The sequence below is a fragment of the Lutjanus erythropterus genome, chromosome 13 (genome assembly GCF_056507025.1).
Source record: "Lutjanus erythropterus isolate fLutEry1 chromosome 13, fLutEry1.hap2, whole genome shotgun sequence".
NCBI lineage: Eukaryota > Metazoa > Chordata > Actinopteri > Lutjaniformes > Lutjanidae > Lutjanus > Lutjanus erythropterus.
Genome location: NC_139329.1, coordinates 38,572,913 through 38,593,410, shown reverse-complemented (window position 1 = coordinate 38,593,410; position 20,498 = coordinate 38,572,913). Strand labels below are relative to the sequence as shown.

The 20,498-nt window shown below is 40.8% G+C and overlaps 2 protein-coding genes across 3 annotated transcripts; both read right to left on the bottom strand.

The window, feature by feature from the left end:
- Positions 1-3,716: 3,716 nt before the first annotated feature.
- On the bottom strand, positions 3,717-9,365 carry LOC146317105 (ankyrin repeat and SOCS box protein 15-like). 2 transcript variants are annotated; one of them, XM_084733642.1, is made up of 9 exons: positions 9,042-9,365; positions 8,918-8,955; positions 7,744-7,875; positions 7,436-7,594; positions 7,108-7,353; positions 6,104-6,275; positions 5,246-5,789; positions 4,447-4,600; positions 3,717-4,317 (listed from the first exon to the last, which is right to left on the bottom strand). In XM_084733642.1, exons 1-9 carry the CDS (start codon positions 9,284-9,286, stop codon positions 4,160-4,162), a joined length of 1,848 nt encoding a protein of 615 aa, XP_084589768.1. In that variant the 5' UTR covers positions 9,287-9,365; the 3' UTR covers positions 3,717-4,159. The 2 variants fall into 2 exon arrangements, with proteins under 2 accessions (XP_084589768.1, XP_084589769.1); XM_084733643.1 differs by having other exon boundaries at positions 7,740-7,875; positions 9,042-9,159.
- A 2,210-nt stretch (positions 9,366-11,575) lies between these two features.
- Positions 11,576-20,152, bottom strand: LOC146317104 (ankyrin repeat and SOCS box protein 15-like). Its single transcript, XM_084733645.1, has 9 exons — positions 19,469-20,152; positions 19,302-19,354; positions 18,822-18,953; positions 16,939-17,103; positions 16,386-16,631; positions 16,009-16,180; positions 15,286-15,811; positions 14,213-14,366; positions 11,576-12,932 (listed from the first exon to the last, which is right to left on the bottom strand). Exons 1-9 carry the CDS (start codon positions 19,570-19,572, stop codon positions 12,757-12,759), a joined length of 1,728 nt encoding a protein of 575 aa, XP_084589771.1. The 5' UTR covers positions 19,573-20,152; the 3' UTR covers positions 11,576-12,756.
- Positions 20,153-20,498: the final 346 nt, after the last annotated feature.

The following is a 20,498-nucleotide window of genomic DNA, read 5'->3' as shown; positions in this document are numbered from 1 at the left end:
TGTTTTTAACTCGCCTTAATATGCCTTCACAGCAGAGGTTGGTATAAACTAAAATTGTCTGCAAAGTTGTCAGAAAACAGGCAGACTAAGGTTTTCCTGCAAACTTCTATGTGTCTTGTGACGATTGGTGGGCAGATGGTGTGTTGTCAGCCTGTGTGTTCAATATAGGTTCATTTAAAAACTACAAATATTAGAATAAAGGTTCAAGGTTAATGCATGTAGTCTTCACAGGGCGACAGTTTATTTACTTCAGGGCTGTTGCATTGAATTCTACCTTGTGGCATCAGTGTCAACATTATTGTGTCCACTCCTGTGTTTGTCACATGAGCAACATTTGTATGGATGTGTAGGACCGACCCTCAGTCAGTTGGTTTGTTGTTTGGTTGCCAAGACAACCATGAGAGCTCAATAACAACATGCATCCATCACGGAGCACGTCTAACAGGCTGCTTGTCAGTCGTGTCATGTTACATGTCTGAAGTGAAAAGACTCTGAGTGACACGACACCACTCACGTCCTAAATCTGCTGTAAATTTGACCTTTGAACTGGATTATTGCTGATTGGCATCAGTCATCCAGCTGTGCAGTCCAGACTGAGAATGGAAACAGGTTCAGTTACAAAACAAACAACTAAAACTGCTGGTTTCTGCCGACTGAATATAAAACTGGATATTCTCTTCTGCTGAATATTTTCCAAATCATACATCAGATTTTAATTTACTTCCTTCCAGGCAGCTGTTGCTTTCACTTCATTTTTGCTCTTTTTATGCTTCTTTTTTTTCTTTTTAGGGGCAGAAGTGATAAAAATTAATTGATAAAATGTGAGCAAACTCAAAAAATCAGAGTAAAAACTGATGTGAAATGAAAATTTGAGTGATCAATTATCACGTGAGTTGGTTAATTTAAACACAATTTGATTAAAAGAGCTGAAATATAATGAAACAGAATTATGTTTCATCATTTACAACACAATTATCATTTATCATTTCAGGAAAGTGGCCTCAAGGGTGGAAGTGACTTCCCTCATTCCAGACCTTCAAATCCACCCACTCCACTGAATTGGCTGTTTGTCTGAATATTAATTAATGCAATATATAATATATTATATAATAATTCATGAATTAACATAAATGGAAATGAGGCATAGCGAGTTGACAGTTCAGTCTGATATCAGGCTAGGAAGTAAACAAAAATGACTGAAAAACAGAAGTGATGAAAACGTGTGTGAATTGAAAAACAGATAAAATGTCAATTGAACTGATTGACTTCACATTTTATCAGACAGATGACCTACTGTCAACACTTTACAACCACATCATTTATCATTTACAGCCAGGAATTTCTTACTTCTGATCAGAATGTCAGCATCAAATCACTCACCCTGACTGACTGACTGAGTTTTTGACTCTCAGCTCGCAGGCCTGGTGTGATCATGAGCTTTTATCTCAATATGGCAAAGGAAAATCGAGAGGACGTGGGAGAACTCATCCTACAAAAACTTCAATTTTGCAGAAACCTGAGAGAGACTATTATGACTCACTGGACATGCCTACCTAGTATTCTTGCTGCTAAATGCTAACTTAATGCTAGCTGTGATGCTAATTGGCACCATGAACATAATGACCAGGCTACTATTTGAGAATTATATGAACCAAAACCACATTTTTTTCTTGTCAGTGGCCCTACGCTTGGTAACACCAGAACAGACCCACATGCAGACATGCAACAATCTGAGGTGAGATCTAAAGTTTAACAGGAATGCAAAGACGCAAAAACTTACAAAACCAACAAAGTAGCCAAACAAGGTAAACCAAATTCTAAATGCTGCAAAAAACCAACAAGGAGACACAAAGAAAACACTGGGAGTCTTGACCACAAAAATGAAGACAAACTAGCAATTAAGGAGGGAAAGACACTAAAAATTAAATAAACTATAGAGGGGGAGAATAACAAGATACAGGTGAGGGAAATCAAGAACAGGTGAAAATAATCAGTGATCAAAAGAGCGGGAAAACGGACAGAGACAGGAAGTAGAAACAACAAAGACATACAAGGGAAGACAAACCAAAATTAAAGCAGGATGACATTGACATGACATTTTTCTAAACCTACGTGTCTAAATCTAACCAAGTTGCAACCGTTTTACAGGGTCAACCATGTGGAAAAGGATTCAAAGAGTCAAAATTAGACTTTAATTCATCAGGTGGACCCAAACACGACTCCAGTGGGATGATTATGTTGCTGTGTGCCTGCTGGATGTTAGCATGTTTCTAACATGTTAGATACTACAAGGTAACATGGCAGATGACCTGTTTTCAGCTCCTTCTGCTGCCCTCAAGTGGCCAAAAATTCCAATTAATGCTGTTGACAGAGCAGAGGTAAACTAATTTGGCTGCTGGTCGGGGAGCTGCATCACCTGAAAATCCTTTGATATGTTACATACTCTTTGTTTTATGGTCTCACTTTGATCTGTGTGTGCTTTGTTGTGTTTTAGCACATTAACACACCTGCTGCTCACTGCTGCCTCAGACGTGACCTAACTTCGAGCCGGTGTCGACAGTTTGGAGGTCGTTCAAAACAATGTGACCTCTTCTCTTATCAGGTTCTCGGGTGACCTGCCAGAATGTGGAGCCACGTCGTTGTTGTTGTTGTTGTTCTGCAGGTCAGGAGGTTAAATTTAGACTCGATCTGTTTTCACTGTCTGTCAGCCAGAAGCAGCTCACACCTCCTCACTGTGTCCGCTGTCAGTATGTGGAAACTGCTGCGACTGAAGGTTACGGTCAGAGAGAGAAGTTTGCTCAGCTGCGGTTTCTTTAATGGCCACTAGATGGGGGTAAACACAACTTTCCCTGTCAATACATTATGTCAGTCCATTATATTGGTCAAGACTGAAATCTCCTGCCAACTACTGGATGGACTGCCATTAAATTTAGTTCTTCCATTCATGATACAGAGAATCTGAAGTTGAATAACTTTGGTGATCCCAGCCTTGTCATTTAACACCACCTGCAGCTCAAATTTTCCAGTGAGGTCTTTCCACATCTAACACAAGGATTGGTCCATGATTGTGGACAGATTCATGGACATTCAGAATTCAAAATATATGGGAGGTACAGGGAGCTCAGCTCTCCTGAAAGGGACAGGAGCTCCCCAGAAAGCCTTGTTTGGGAAATAAGAAGCTCTACAATGGTGCTTTTTCCTGCATAAATTTAGTTTTTTCTGTATATTTATGTTTCTGATATAAATATAGGGATAATAATAAATGATCTGATAATGTGTGCATTTATTTGTGCATAACAGTTTCCAATAATTTGTATAAATAAATAAATTGCAGTGGCCATCCATGCATCAAGGTGCACTCAGTGATGGGATACTGGCTGCAGCCTGATGCACGTTACGCACTGTGTTTTTTGAGTGAATGTATATTGCATCATGATGCATTGCATTGTAATGTTACCGATCGGTCCACCTTTGAGAAGCCCTGGATAATAATAAGAAATTTTATATTTCTTTGGTGTCCCAGGCTAAATATTCTCTATATGTATTGAAATGTGTTTATTGTATATTACTGCACACATGCAGCGTGGATAAGTGTGTGTGTGTGTGTGTGTGTGTGCAGTACTCTCCCACTCTCCAACCCACCAAGAATTAGGCTCTTCAAATGCCACGGTGTGATCCAAATACTGCAGACATTCATGACTCCCAGGCAATTTATCATAATAACACAAAAGTTTAATAAATTACAGTACAAATATATTTACAACAGTTCGAAATGTGGCAGCAGAAACTTAATTCTAATTCTCAAATAGCAGTCAGGATCTTTATCTCCTCTGCAGAAGAACCAGCCCTCTCCTGGTCTGTTATCTCTGCACAAACAGAGTCGCGGTTAAGAGACTCCTTCCTTCAGGACTTGAGTCCCAGAAATCTGAGTCACCTGATACAGTGATGGATGACAGATCAATAACTAACTGCAGATATTTTATGATTATTTTGGTTATTTTGTGCAACAGCCAGGACAAAAATAATCTTAGTTAATGCCCTTTTGAAATGTGAAAACAGTTGTTTGATAAATACAGGTGTCTTTACATAAACCACAAAATGAAAAAAACAGTCGTGTGACACTTAAGACTCAGTAGATAAGACAGAAGTCCTCGTCCCCTCAGTCCTCCCTGCAGATTATTTTGGCGTACAGGTCGCTGTCTTTGAACAGCAGGTAGTCCTTCAGCCTGTTGGGCAGGTGAGCAGACATCAGATCGCTGCAGCTCAGGTGTTTCCTGATCACCACTCTGCTCAGGTGAGACAGAGAGCGAGGGTTACCTGGATCACGGAGAAACACAGGTTTTTTGAACATATTGCGTCCCACCAATAAAACAGGAGCAGGTACGTGTCCTGGTTCTGATGTGCAGCTCTGTAATCTGTTTGTTTTTTACCAGGCAGTTGACTCACGTGTGGTCCTGTGAATGTGTGGCCACTCCTTGCGTTTCTCCAGGATCTTTGTCAGTTTGCTGCAGAGAGAAACCTGACCGACGTACTCGAGGAGGATCGACACGACTCGGCCAACCAGGTTCACCAGCCAGGAGACGCTGACGAAATCACAAAACTGGACAAAGAAATGACATTGAATGGACACAGACAGGTAGTCAAACTGTGTAGACACAACTACAGAGAAAACATACACTTTGTTCGTCTTTAAGAATTTACACAAAACAAATTTAACTAATTTTGTACTTTTTCATCGTAAGTCACATCTATTTTGTATCATTAAGACTGTGATATGTGGAGGACATTTCCAGAAAAAGTGGACATTCATTTCTAATTATTTTATTTTGTATAATAACTGCTGTTACCGAGGACAAGAATGAAGAAGCGGGGCAACACTGTCTCACTTCCATCTCATCCAGCTCAGTCAGTGGCCCTACGCTTTGAACTATGTCATATGATGGACTATTTTTCTCTATTTGCAACCTGAACAACCACCTGCTGCTTTAGGTAAAGTTTGGTACTTTGAGACATCATTATCTCTGCAGAAGTTACCTTCAGTTACAGTTTGTTTGTGCATTGGTTTTTGTTTGTCAGCAGGATTACAGAAAAACTACTGGTCCAATTCTCATCAAACTAGGTGGAAGGGTGTAAGAGGAAAATAATAAATAAATAATGTCTAACTATGGTCCTTGGTGGACATCTGGGCTGTCTGAGTCCCCTTCTGGTATTAATAATTCCTTGTACAGAAAAAAGAAGAACTCACTGCGACTTTCTCCTCCTGATGTTGTGAGTAATCAGATTCACTCAGGTCCTCCCAGTCGTCGTCATGGTTACAACAGAAACACTTCTCAGCATCATAGCCATTGTTGAGCAGCAGCCTCATCATCACCTCATCCTTCAGGCAGTACTGCAGCGCCGTGGGAAACACCGTGTCGTTCACCACCGTGAAGTAACAGTTCACGTCCGCTTTGGCGGCCAGCAGCAGCTTCACGATCTCGTAGCGCCCCGACCTGACCGCCACCAAGAGGCAGCACAGTGGGTCCAGGTTGGGTTTGGCTCCAGACTTCAGCAGAATATCAGTGCAGGTCGTGTCCCCGTTGGAGACAGCAAAGTACAGCGGGCTCCTCCTCATGTCGCCGTAATTTTCTGAGATGTGAGGAGCCAACTGCGCGTTGACGTCGAACCCTTTCTGCAGCAGGAGCTCCAGGCAGTGGACGTGGCCTCCGTCAGCGGCCGAGTGGACGGGACTGTGACCGGACAGCCGCAGGGCCCGTCGAGTGGTGATCGGGATCAAAATCCTCAAAGCTCTGAGGGAGAAAAGGTGCAGATCATTCTGTAAGAACTGAAGCATCATAAACTAAACTACATGAAGCTGCATAGTCTTAACATGTAACCTAAAGTACAGATATGAATCAAACCTGACCTGTCTGTCTATTTATGGTACAAAATATTTCATATGCCTCTGAACTTGCACAAAAAAACTCCACTAATTTTACATATTAAAGTCCACAGATCTTGGGGAGTTCTATAGCCTTTGCAGCTGAAGAGGGGGCTGCAAGATACCTGATCAGTTGACGTCGGCTGGGGCTGAAGACAACAAGTTTAAAAATGATAAACTCACAGGTAGTGTCCTTCGTATGCGGCTCGGTGGATGGGCAGCTGGGAGCTCAGGTTGCAGATGTTGGGGTTTGCTCCGTGCTGCAGCAGGATGTCGATACAGTCTGGATTCCCAGAACCTGCAGCATCGTACAGGACGCTGTCGCCATTTGGTGCCTGGGCATTTACATCAGCACCTTAATGTATGGAGCACAAAGAAGAAATGATATTAAAGAGTGCATTTAAGCTCTGCCCACACTGGGGGGGAAATGATTATGGCTCTCCACTGATTTGCATTACGTGAAAGTGCCTCTTGTCACTTTCCATCTGCTAGAAAACCACAGAAAAATGTTGTGGAGCAGCAGCAGGATGAATGGGAAAACTGCAGGATCCTGACTCTCAGTAGTGTTACGGCTAAATTACACTTGTTTCTGCTTCTCCAGACAAACGGTAAATGTTGAAGCTATGAAAGGCCTGGTTTTGATCTTTGTACGGTTAAATGATGATCTTACCTGGTTATTCATCAAGTAGTTGTAAATATCAAAGTATTTTACCTCTTGCTGTGGGATCATTTCTCACAGAAAAGCAAAGTAAGGAGAAGAGATGCAGAGATTTATTGATAATATTGAGTTTGTGAGCATATTTTTTCCTCTCTGGTAGACACAGAGTGCAGAAATAGTCCTCTGACATACTGGAATCTAATGTTTTTAGGTAGCTACAGTCATTTGTTAGTGTTTCAGCTCCTGTTCATATTGAGGCTCTGGTTGTTTCCTCCCTGGTGCGTGTGGTAGACACTACAGAGTATGATGCACTGTGTTCTGTCTCTGTTAATTCAAGAGGCAGTAAATTCAAGATAACTAGCTAGCTAATCTACAGCAATCATTGGCTAGTGTTTTGCTAACTTAAGATTTGGGCTGCACAATTAATTACAATTGCAAATAACCTTTTTACCAAATCGAGCAGCCCTAACGGAGAAAGGAGAAAGTTGACTGAGGTACCATGTTAAAATGTATGGTGTTGTTGGTTCACCGTGTTTGATGAGGAGCTCCAGGACTTCAGGATGGCTGTACTCTGCAGCAATGCCCAGAGGAGTCACTCCATGCTGATCTGTCTCTGAAACCTGACCTCCATTCTGCAACAGGTGCCCCAGGACATGAACGCAGCCGGCCCTGGAGGCCTCATGCATGGCCGTCCACTTCTTCAGACACACCTGCTTCACCCGAGCTCCCCTCGCTATCAGACTGGAGACCATCTGATAAGATCCAGTTCTGACTGCTGCAGGGAGGACACGACACGGTGAGGAACTGAAGGTGAGGAAGAAAAAAAAACTTTCTTGAGCAGTGGTCAGTGTTCTGACCTAAAAGCAGAGGGGATTCGTTCCTGCTGTTGGTGGTGTGAGGAGACGCTCCGTGGTCCAGAAGCATCTTCACGTTCTCCACCAAACCAGCTTTTACCGCTAAAGTCAGGAAGGTCTCGCCGTCTGAAGTCTTTTCCTCCAGGGTCAGCTTAAAAGATGCTGAAACGCACAACAAAAGTTAGACATTATTTCACTGAATTCAGCTCTAAAATGACACAAAACAGCAATAACTGTGGGCAGATGATGCACAGCTGCTCTGTTCGCTTCATGTCTGTCATCTGAAATAAAAGTTTGGACCTCTTACCCACCGTACAGCACCGTCTCCAGGACCGGGACCACGGGTTGGACCGCCGCCCTGTGCAGAGGATACCAGCCACACTCATCCACCTGACTGAAGGCTGCTGGGAAATCACAGAACTCCTGCAGTGCCAACATGTCACCTGCAGGGGGAGTCAGTGGTAACATTTTAATTCAGTCCTTTTAGTAAGCATTTGTGAATAAGATCATAAGGCCCATATGAGAGGCTTGTTAACATTATTGTGTCAATATAAAAATATCATACACATTAATTTTTAGATTATAAGAGAAGTATAAGCACTTATAAGAAACTTGTGAACAGTTTCAATAACTTGTCTATTATTATTATTATATATTTGTTAAACCTTAACTCAGCTTTTTATGTTTCTTTATTCACATTAATACATACTTTTTTTTGCATTTCTTAGCAGTTAACTATGCAGGTATAAACAGTTAAATATACTTTTTGCAGCTACCAGACTGACAGTGAGTCAGTAATGTTTACTGATAAATTCTGTTTATTGATGTTAATTAAGGATGTAATTATACCAAAAATATGATAATGCTACGTTAATCAGATGTTAAAAAACAAAAAGAAAAATGACGACTTAAAAATATGTCCTTAATCATATAATAAATCTGATGTGTGCAGCATCTTTTATTCGTGTGAGATTTGTTTTCCTTTAAACTTAAACCAGTTCTGCTTTCCCTCTTGAATAAAATAAAAAATAACAAGCCATGGCCTGAACATGTGCAGAAATAAATGTCATGAACCGTCTTTGAAAGAGGGACACGAGTGTGGGCAAGAAAAAAAATATCCCAGTGTGCAGACTGTTTGGTTCCAAATAAATAATTTAATACTCTTTCAGGATATTTTCTCAAAAGGCAAAGTTTTGATCTACAAGATATTCCCAAAGAACAAAGAGAACAGCAGGTATTTCTACATATATATCTCAATAATCAGCTCCAATCATTATCACCTGCTGATCAGGAGGCGGCAGGGAAAAAATAAATTGTCTTTGGCAATGAATGTTTGAATTATGTGTGTGCTATTGCCAGACATCAGTCAGTAGCAGTCTTTTAAAAAATGAAAATAATAAAAAAAGTAATATCACAGTAGATATTGTCACAATTTGGTACTGAAAATTTTTATTGCTATATATACTGCAGTATTTGATTCTGTACCTCGTTTGATGGCCTCTGCGAGCCTCAGAGCTTCACTCCTGAATGTAAAAACAGGAAGATGAAGGTAAATTTTAGAAAAAGACATCATGTCAAACATTGATGAAGGTGTTTGATGTTGCTGTACCTCCCTGATCCCGTTAGATTTTCTCTCTGACACGACTCCTGAATGCTCATCTGAATGTCGTAGTCCAGAAGTTCATCTTGGTCCATTTCATCAGCAGTGTCCATCCTTCTGACATCATACAGGTACGTAGAGTCACAACATGACTTCACAGCTCGAGTAATAACGTTAAAGGACCAGTGCGTAGGATTTACTGGCATCTTGAGGGAAATAACTTGGAAATTTTTCTCAGCTGCTCCTATAAACATTACTGACTGCAACCATTCAGCTGGAGTCCCACTGCTGGAAACAGCTGTATGATACTGAGATGCTATCTAGAGTATACAGACTTTTTTAGCAGCTAGACACCTTCAGTGCGCAGATGACAAAAGTTAATGCATTCTGTTCTGCATTACAGAATTATAATGTACAAATCATATTCTTTGCTAACTTTGCAGGAGGTGCTGAGCCAGATTTGCCCCAGTTTGCCCCAGGTTTGTGTTCCAAGAAAACAAAAACACAAAGTTTCAGGTGATTCACTCAAGGGCTGCACAATTAATCAGAATACTATCAACACTGCAATACGGACAAGTGCAATATTCATATTGGAAAAACAGTGGGGGTTTTTTTATAAAGAAAAACAATGTGACGAAAAGGCATTATAATGAAGTGCTGTAAAAATAATCGTGCAGCCTTATTATACATTCTTAAAAAAATATATCAATATCACCTTCGATTTCTGACATATTCTGTCAGTAGATCCTGTAAATCTTACACACTGGTCCTTTAAGTGCAGCACTTGAGTAAACGTATAGATGTGGGTCACAGCTCTCGAGTGTCAGTGTTTGGACTGTTGTTTGATCACAGAGACAGTTTTCTGTAATAAAGTTTTGTCTGGAGTGAACTTCAGTATAAATCATCTACTTTCTCTTTCTCGAGTTCAAAATTGTTTATCTGTTGGCTCTATTTTCAGAACACGTTGACCCCTGACCTCCTAACTGTTGATCAGATACAGTGTTAGTGATCGAGGCACACCAGCAGTTATAAAGTCTAATCAATGTCGCATCATTCTGTGCAGGAAAACTTCTAAAATACACTCGATACAGAATAAAATCTAAATGTCACGATTCTCACCTGATAAACGTGTGAATGTTGGAGTCATAGGACGAAGCAGCAGCCGCACAGTGTTTGTTTCATGGCTGAACTGCCCCCCCGACCCACCCCCACCCTCACACACACATACACACACACACACACACACACACACACACACTCCACCACGCTATTTATAGGCGTCACCTGTTCCAGTGTATTTAACATGCGGGCCGGTCCGCAGCACCTAATGGAGTGTAATGTCACTCTGCACACATTTTCCACAGATAATGACAAACAATAATGAGCCGGACCGTCGTATGAATATTTATCGTGTCATTATGATTCATCAGACAGCAACAACATTTTAACTACAGAGGAAGATCCGACCGCCATGAGCTCAAACGCTGTGAGACAACAAATCAGAGAGAAGCTGTTGAAATAATGAAGAAGCTTGAAGAGTGAAATGACTGACGGCTTCTTAACCTTTCCTCCATCTGCTGCAGATTTACAGCTCTGACCTTTGACCTCTTTGCATTAGCATTTTGATGGTCGAACTGAGACTTTACTGTCAACCTGAGCAGCACTGAACATTTTCTCTTTGCACGCTTTTGTCTTTTTATTACAAAACACTAATGCTCAACAACATGTTATAAATTTAGTGATTTATAAGTGTGTTTCCTGTCTTCCAGTTCAAAATGAAGGATGAAGGATATTTTAAATTCACAGTGTGGCAGGAAAAATACAGTTGACTAAAACCGACCTGCAAAGTCTAGAGCAGTGAAAAAAGTGACATGATTCAAAACTAGAATTTTACAGAACATTTTAATGATTTTAATACACAAATGAAGCTGTTTGGAGTGTTTTAAGGTTTGGATACAACAAGAAAACAACATCTTGCTTTGATAAAAATAAGTTTTAGAAGAGAGACAAAGAACATCCTGCTTTTCTTTTCTTTCTTTTTATTTTTTAAGTCTCTTTGCATGCACATCATTTAAGTGTTTTGCATGCACGTCTTCAAGTATCAATACCACAGTGTAGAAATAACATAATAATAATGATAGTGTAAGTTCTGCATTGAAAATATTACTTAACAAAGTTGAGATGTATTAAAGATCTCATGTTGAGTCCTGTTGTGCACCTATTTAATAGTATGTACCAAAAAAATGATGAAAAATCAATTTCTTTATATTTTTATAAATAGAAAATCATGTTTTCTTCTTGCTTAAGCCAGAAGCAACCAATATATCATATTATCAATCAAATTATACTTTTAATTTGATAGGACAGCTGGAAATGGGGAGGGAGAGTGGGGGAGCACATGGGGTGTTCACTCGACCAGCTGAACCACCAGGGCGCCACTAACATTCATTAGTTAGCTAACCAACGACATCATGTCTTCCATGATGTTTGCCACTTGTTCTTTCCCCAAAATACCGTTGGATAGATTTTCTTCACTTTGGTATCTGTCACAGCAGATTACGCTCAAAACATTTCACAGTTTGCAACTTCAGCAGCGAACGTTAGCTTCATGGACCCGTTAGCTTGGTTAGCCATCCAGCTAAGTTAGCTGTCTCAGCCTCGGACAGCCAGGAGCCAATCCCGGCAAGCAAAGCACCTTTGTACTGCTGTGGGGGGGCGTACCATTAATGTTCATTCAAGTCCCTCCCAAGCTGCCTGTTTTTACAGGAAACACGTAAATACACAGAAGGAAATAGCACCCTGCTTTCTGTTTCATGTGGGCTTTAAGTACAAGTATAAAAGTTTTAGCACCATATTTAATGAACCAAAAGTAAAAGTACTCATTAGACAGAATAATATATATTATTGGTTTGTAATTATTGATGTATTCATGTGTTTATCATATTAATGCTGCATCTGGTAAATGTGGAGCTAATTTCGATTTATTTTCATAAATATATGTTACTTTACATACAGCTGGCTACCTTCCAGTAAAGTTTTCTTGATATACAGTAATATCATAATTTAGTTATTGATTTTGTATTGTTAATCTGAAACTGCAAAATAACTAGAAACTAATGTCAGATAATCAATTTAGTAAAAAGTAGAATGTTTGCCTCTGAGATGAAGTGGAGTTGAAAAATATGGCAGATATATAGCAGAAAATAAAAACAGTATGTCAAGTACAGTACTTAAGTAAATATACTTAGTTACTTTCCATCACTATTAACTGAGCTGAAAAACAAAGCTAGCCAATGCTAGCTAGACTTTTTACCCTTTGGAATTGGGGGAAAGTATCAAGTATTTTTAAGTCAAAAGGCTCAAGTCCAACTGAAGTCACAAGTCACAGGTGTTAAAATTCAAGTTGAGTTGCAAGTCTTTTTGGATTTTGTCGAGTCTAAAGTCAAACGCTGCAGAGTCCACATTTGGTACATTTGTCTTGCAGTTAATGGGCTAAAATATAAAAAACACTCATCAGTTTTTCTGTCAAAACACACAATCTGTCTTTCACAATCATACATTTGTTCAAACACAGAATACTGAAACTATTATAAAAATTTAAAAAATAATAAAGTCTGTATACAGTACTGTGCTTATGAAAACCAGAGGTTACAAAGATTAGAAAATAGTTACATCCTTTCACAACAAAGCAGGAGTCTTGTAGAGAAAATCCTCACAGCCATCTTCACATGATGCGTTCAGGGTCGTGGCTGTAGAGGTCGAGCTCCTGGTACAGAATAAATTTCTTCAGCCTGGGAGGAAAAACATTTGAGTTCATGATTTCAGGCTTGTTGAGTCTCTTCAGGGTCAGACGTCTCCTGATCTCCAGTCTGCAGAGGTGTCTGAGGGAGCGAGGACTGCCTGGAGAGCAAGGTTCGGAAAATCTTTTTTTTACTTTATTAATTCATGCTGTGATTACAAACAGAACAGAATGATGTGGAGGAGAGATGAGATGAAAAAAGAGAAAACTAAAAGTCAGACAGCGCCGCAGTTCCCCCTTGAAGCTGCAGTTTTTGTTGCAGCCACGACGGTAAAGTGTTGGTCAGAACGAACGAACAACATAAAGATGATCCACCCTTTATGGAATTAATTAAGAGTCCAAATCAAGAGACAAGAGATAAAAAGTTATAATCATGATTAAAGAAAAGTTCTAATCATGAGGTAAAATTCATATTTATGGGATCAAAGTCAGAATTGAGAGATAAAAAGTTAGAAATGAGATTTTAAAAAATCATAATTGTGACATAAAATATCAAAATATAAAAAGTTATAATCATGAGATAAAAAGTCAAAAACATTAGATATAAACTCTGACTCTTCATTTCACAATCTTAACTTTTTAAAATTTCATGATAATGAATTTTATCTTATCATTATGATTTTTTAATCGAATTGAATTGTCACGTTGACTTCAAATAAATTCTCATGTTGCTTAGTAACTGTTGTGTGAATAAGCAATTGTTTACAACCAAGTTTACCACATCAACATAACAGGTCATGGTTTCCTTTTTCTTTTTGTTTTTTTAGTTGGGATCATTTTATAAGTGTCTGTTGTTGTAATACTCTTTTGTGCACCACCACCCCGTGTCCTAAACATGACTAAAAGCTGTCATGTTTTCTTCCAGGTGAGTTTTAACGTCTCCATGAACTCTAAACACAAGATTCATGTTTTACTTTCAGCTGTAAATGTATTTTAATCTGCCGTTAGTGTTCATAACAATAGGCTAATAATAATCCTCCTCTGGATCAAAGTCAAACGCACCGATACCAGCAACACAAAAATAGCTCAGAAGCAGCAGTTATTTATTAACTGATACTGTCACTTGGCATGACTAAAGGTTTTCCTGAAAAAATAACATGTTAGTGGAGGTGTTGGTGACTAACTGTGACATTTTTCCCACCCAGAAAAAAACTTATTTCTTGTGATGAAACAGAGTGTGATCAGCCAGTCGTCTGCTGCCTGTGTGTCACAATCAATTCAGTTGCCTCCCTGTTTAAATACACTGTTTAGGTTCATTAAAGAGGGTCATTTCTTCAGATGTTAGTGGAAGCAGACCTTATCTAAAGTGAGTTAATGCACCTCTGTTATAAAACTCTTGGCTCCAGCCTGATAATTATCATAAAATGGCGTATAAACTCACTGAGGATGTCGTATATTTCAGGCCACTCCGCCTGCTTCTCCAGGATGCGTCTGAGTTTGGAGCAGATGTGAACGTGGTTGACGTAGTCCAGCAGGATCCGGACCACGCTCCCAGACAGGTGCACGATGCAGCAGAGGCTCATGAACTCACAGAACTGGAGAGGGGACCAACATCCAGAGGGTAAGTCATCAGTGTGTGTAAAACTAACCCATTTAAATTACATTTACACAGAAGACAATGTAAACTCCAGCTAAATTAATGTGCATCTTATTCAGATTGTTTTTGTCTTTTTGTCTAGAATTTAGCTTTTTTTGTGCAGCGGTGCCTTCTGTATTTTTTGTAAGAAGGGTTTCCCACTTGTGGTCTTTTTCACTGATTAAAATAATGACAAAAATTGAATTTACAACTCTGAGCGAACCACTAGAGTTTTATATATTCTGGCAAATACAGATTATTGTCCTCTACTTTCATTGAAATGCTTCCTTATGTTTTTTTCATGAATGCATCTTACCAGAAACAATGCTCTTCTTCTCATTCTCCTCAGTAGCAAGCGCAAAACTTCTGCAGTTTTTGCAATGAAAGCTTGGAGAATGTCCCTCGTCCCAACTGTTTAGACACTGACCCTTTCACTAGATTGCTAAATTGTTAACCTCAGTGGCTTCTAGACCCCGACAGTTTTGCCGTCTGTGTTGCCGTTGCCTCACAGCAATGATGTCACGGCTTAACCTCTTGACCCCCAAGCATGTAGTGCACACAACTTCCAATGACATAACCACAAGCTGACAAGTTCCATTTGAGGACAGCAGTAGTCCAGCCTTGTAAAATGGTAAAACTGTAGTTTTTGCACTGCAGTTGAAGTGCAAAAGTGAAAACGAAATGTGTTGGTAGAGAGATTTTGTCAGTCTCGCTGTTTCCACCTATATCTAACCAGCGAATGGCTGTGCTCTTATATTTAATGAACAGATATGAGTGATATAAACCTTCACATCTGTCTACCACAAAGCATCTAACCACATTTCCCAAAATATAATAAACTCTTGCTTTAATGAAAACAAATATCAGCTGTCACTCACTGGAATTTTCCCATCTTCCTCATCTGCAGTAGCAAAAGTGTTGTCATGGTGACAGGAAAAGCAGCTCTCCACGTTGTAGCCGTTGTTGAGCAGCAGCCTCATCATCACCTCGTCCTTCAGGCAGTACTGCAGCGCCGTGGGAAACACCGTGTCACTCACCACCGTGAAGTAACAGTTCACGTCTGCTTTGGCCGCCAGCAGCAGCTTCACGATCTCGTAGCGCCCCGACCTGACCGCCACCAGGAGGCAGCACAGCGGGTCCAGGTCTGTCTTCGCTCCCGCCTCCAGCAGGAGTTTGGTGCAGTCCACGTCCCCGTTGGAGACCGCAAAATACAAGGCGCTCTTCCTCATGTCCCGGTAGCTTTCAGAGTTTCTGGTGTTCATGCGGTAGTTGACGTCAAAGCCGCAGTCCAGCAGGAGCTCCAAGCAGCAGATTTGGCCTCCCTCTGCTGCAGAGTGGACCGGGCTCTGACCCGCCTCTTTAAGGGCCTTCTTGGTGGTCAGAGGTATCAGCATCTTCAGAGCACTGTGGGAAAAGGAAACAAGAATCCAGTCATAATAAGAACCAAGAGTCTAGAGTCTACATCCAGTGAGAGCAGTCACTATGTCACAAAGCACAACCTATTTTACAAACACATGCAGATGAATTTGACTTTCTGGCGTCTCCTACAAGCTGCAGTGTTCATTACAGCTGACAGTCTGAGCCAGACGAGAGGAGCTTACTCGTAGTGTCCGGCGTACGCTGCCTTGTGGATGGGCAGGTGTCCAGTGTGGCTGGGCAGGTTGGCGTCGGCTCCGTTGTCCAGCAGCAGCTGGATGCAAGCGGTGTTTCCTGATCCGGCCGCGTCCAGCAGGACACTTTCCCCGTTACAAGCCTGAGAGTTCACTCTGCTACCTGAGCAGGAAGAGAGGGAAGAAACAAGAAGAGATTGGACCTTTGAAGACCTGAAAATGAAGAGGTGATGGATAAATCCCTCATACTGTCAGAATGATCAAGCAAGTTATTTTATTTTGATGTACTGTAATTTGCAAAAGAAAATCTGACTAATTCTCCACAGTCTCTAAACCTGCAGATAATTCAGTTTTCTCCTCAGACTGACCACAGTTCAGCAGGATCTCAGTGATGTGGAAGTGTCCTTGCTCTGCAGCCACGGCGAGCGCCGTCACTCCTGTCACATCCTTGTGGTTTACCCGGCCGCCGTTCCTCAGCAGCAGCATCAGGATGTCCACGTTGCCGACCTTAGCTGCCTCATGCGTCGCCGTCCATTTCTTCTGGCAAACCTGCTCCACCCAGGCGCCATGTGCGACCAGCGTGTGGGTCATCTCGTAAGAGCCAGCTCTCACCGCTGCAGGGTGAGGGAAGAGTGTGGCTTAAATCGTTTGGAGTGAAGCAGTGGGTCATTTTAGCATCATCATTTGCTTCCCTAACTTGCTAGATAGCTTTAGGAGGAGCAGAAGATAATATGATTGGTTTAAATCATGTATTGCCAAAATACACCTCTGATTAATTAAGAGACTAAATACAACCCCCTTCCACCTTGAGCTCAGATTGTGCAAAGTTTAACTAGTAAAACTGGAGTTGGACTCGTCCTAAATGTACTTGTGCTGCACATTTTAGACCATATATAGTCTGAATAAGCTCTTCATCGTTACCCAGCAGCAGCGGCGACTCGTTTTTGCTGTTGGTGTTGTGAGGTGAAGCTCCATGCTGCAGCAGGCTCTTCACATTCTGCACCAGTCTGGCTTTAACTGCCAGTGTCAGCGGCGTCTCTCCTCCCACGGCCGTCCTCTCCTCCAGGCTGAGTCCCTGAGCTGCCACTGCCACAAACACAACGCATGGAGGTCAACAGGCACATTCCTGAAGTTCATATCCTGGCATAACCCGAGCCGGTAAACCTCACTGCTGGCCAACCTCCGGGCTGAATAAGCGGGAAATGACATCACAGGTTAAAATAAATAGAGAGGACTGTTGACATCAGCTGTCATCAGCTGCAAGGCAGCACCTTCTCTCAGTGAAGTTTCCTGTGGATTAATATTATTTCAGGCAGCCATTATTTTGATGATGCTACCAGTCGTGTCACCTTCCCTGCACTCAACCTGATGGTCACCTTCACTTGTCATCTTTATTTATTTATCGGTGTCACCTCCACTGTTAAAGGCGACCGCAGGTTATATATTTTTTTTACCCCTGACTGTCTGTTCTTCTCTGCTGTTGTGTCACTTAGCATGTGGCTAGCTCAGCTGCAACTTAGAACAGATTTAACAAAGCCAAAATTATCCGGGATTTAAAATGCATCTGATAAAATAAGCTAGAATTTTATTTATCTTGAAGGAAATTCTTGTGAAAGAAATTACCCCCAAAATACAGTAATCTACAAATAAAAACAATACACTCACAAATATAAAAATGTGTAAGGAGTGAATGCTAAACTGAACAGAATAACAATAAAAGTAAGACAGATTTGATAAAATAAATAAACTAAAATAAACTTAAAATAGAGGAGTAGTATTGGCAATGATAGTGAAAGTAATAAAAAGAAATATGGAACATGCTGTTGACATTATTGTTCTCAGTGTTTTTCAGCTGTTCTTCCTGCAGAAGTGGAAGCAGAGATCATCCAGAGGAATCCCACACATAATGCTCTGCTGTCTTTATTCTCAAATATGGATTCAACAATTATTTTAATTATTGATTAATCCATTAGTTGTTTGGTCCAGAAAATGTAAGAAAATGTTGATCAGTGTTTCCCAAAGTCCAACATCAACGTCCTCAAATATCTTGTTTTGTCCACGACCAAAAGATACTCAGTTTACATTTTTTCTACAAAAATGATAAACTGATAATCAGAATAGTTTGCATTTAATCTAATAGTTCACAGCTAACTGATCAATTGACTAATCATTGCAGAATATAAAGCTACACTTATCCACAAACATTAAACTTGCAATAGGAAATGTTCATATTTTTTTTCTTTCTGGGACATTAGCTTCAGGTGAGTGAACACTTTCCAGGTGTTGCACCTGCCTGCTTTACTAACAACATGACCTCAAGTCCTCCTTCAGGTACCTTTGGAGGCTCTGAGAGAAAAGTGAGAGAAAAAAGTATGGTGATCCATTTTGTCTGGTATAAATTCTCTCCTCTCCTGTTTATGACTTAAGAATAAGCTACGTTTCCCTAAAAGTCTGTGAAAACGAGGAACAAAAAGTTTTGGCAGGCAAACATTTATCAGGATTTATCAGCATTTGTTGTTGTAATACTCATTACTGCCACTAGAGGCTGAATGGCACCACTAACCCATGTTCTAAGTAGGAACGTTTTCCTCCAGGTGAGTTGTAATTTGTCCGTGCATCTTAAACATATGGAGACATGCTGTTTCATCTGTTTTAATAATTTTTAAAAAGATTACCCTGTCGATCACCAGATCTTCTCTGAGCTTCTGTAAGACTTCACTGTGAATTTTATTTTTTTACAGTAACTTTTAAAGGAGTTATTAAAATGACCAGAGAGGTTAATATTCTGAAAAAAATGTACTTACATTTTAACACGGTCTCCAGGACCTCCAGGACTGGCTGGGATGCAGCTCGATGGAGGGGAAGCCAGCCGCGGCTGTCTGACTCGCTGAAGGCGAAGGTGTGCCGCAGCATCTCCCTGAGAACCAACACCTCACCTGGTCACCACGGCAACAAGACAACAGCCAAGAAGTTTAGGAAAGAAGAAATGTAAGTTTAAGAAAAAAAAAAGTTCAGGACTCACTGGCAAAGACGTACTTTTTTCCTTTTTTCTGCAAATCTGTCAACAGTTTCTCCTCTTCCACCCTTTCCTTCTCTCACACTACACCTCTCTCCCACCTCTCTGTTTATTTATCTCCCTCTGTCTGTCCGTCTGCCAGCCTCCTGATGCCTGGCACTCCTCACCAAAGCCGCTGGCCTTGTGACTTTCAGAGGAGAGCCAACAGACCAAACAAACACAACTCTGTGTAACACTGAAGGTATTTCCAGCGTGATGTCCGACCCACCTTGCTCGATGGCAGCCAGGACTCTCAGGCTTTCATCCGTCGCTGTTGCTAAACTGACAGCAGGAGCAGAGGGAGCGCAGGAGAGAGCAGAGTCAGCTGGGTTTGATCAAATTATCAAAGGTGTTTTTTTTTCTGTGGAGGGTGAAGTTTGGATGTGGCTTCCATACCTTGCTGCAGATTTCAGAAAGGCATCTTGGCAGGAGTCTTGAATACTGAGCTGGATGATGTAGTCACTGAGCTCCTCTTCATCATATTCTTCATAAGTGTTCATCACGCTGCAGGAAGGAGACACTTGATTCAAGCTGATAAACACCAACTCAAGGGCAAAACTGCTGGTTTTGCACTTAGGCACATGTTAACTACAAATCACCTGTACTCAAAATTACCTTGATTAATCTTTTGGCCACTTGGGGGCAGCAGATCAAGCTGATAATACAACATCTGACCAGTTCTCTGAGTGGGGCATTATGGCTGACACCATCTTTGTTTTTTTAAAACAGAGGTCAGCATATTTGGACGTGATGGTGAAGCCAGATATGCATTATTACTACTGCACTATCCTGACTGGATTCAATATGCTTCCAAACAAAGACTAGTTCTAATACACCCCTTCTGGTTTTGCTTATAGAGACATGTCATCCCAGATACTCTCGAGGTCTAACACCTCACTGTTTCTCCATCACTGCTGTCCTCCATGTCTGGATTCACCAAGTGACTCCCGTCTGTGCAGAAATGTGACGGATGTCGATCTAGAGTGACGTAGGAGTCGCATGAGTTCTGATATGACTGTACAGACTGAGGCTACATTACAAAAAATCACATCTGTATCTGATTTAGGACCACATATGAAAGTGTCCCAAAGCAGAACTGAAAAGAATCCATGTGATTTGTGCTGTTCACACCATCATGAAAAGAAAAACCCAGATCTGGAAATTGGTGCTAAAAATAATAAAGAAAATTGAGGCAGAGTTCATTTGATACAACTCCAATTAATTAATTCCAGTGAATTAACAGTGTAACCTGGAACAGGGGTTCTCAAACCTTTCCATGACAAAGACCCCAGACGTCCAATCTGAGAGAGGATCTGGTCTTAAAGAATCCCCTCTTTATAGTCTCACTAGGATCACTATAAATCACAATCAGTCAAAATGTCCAACCCTGTTTCTTCCCTTGTTGTCCCCACATCTAAAAAAATGT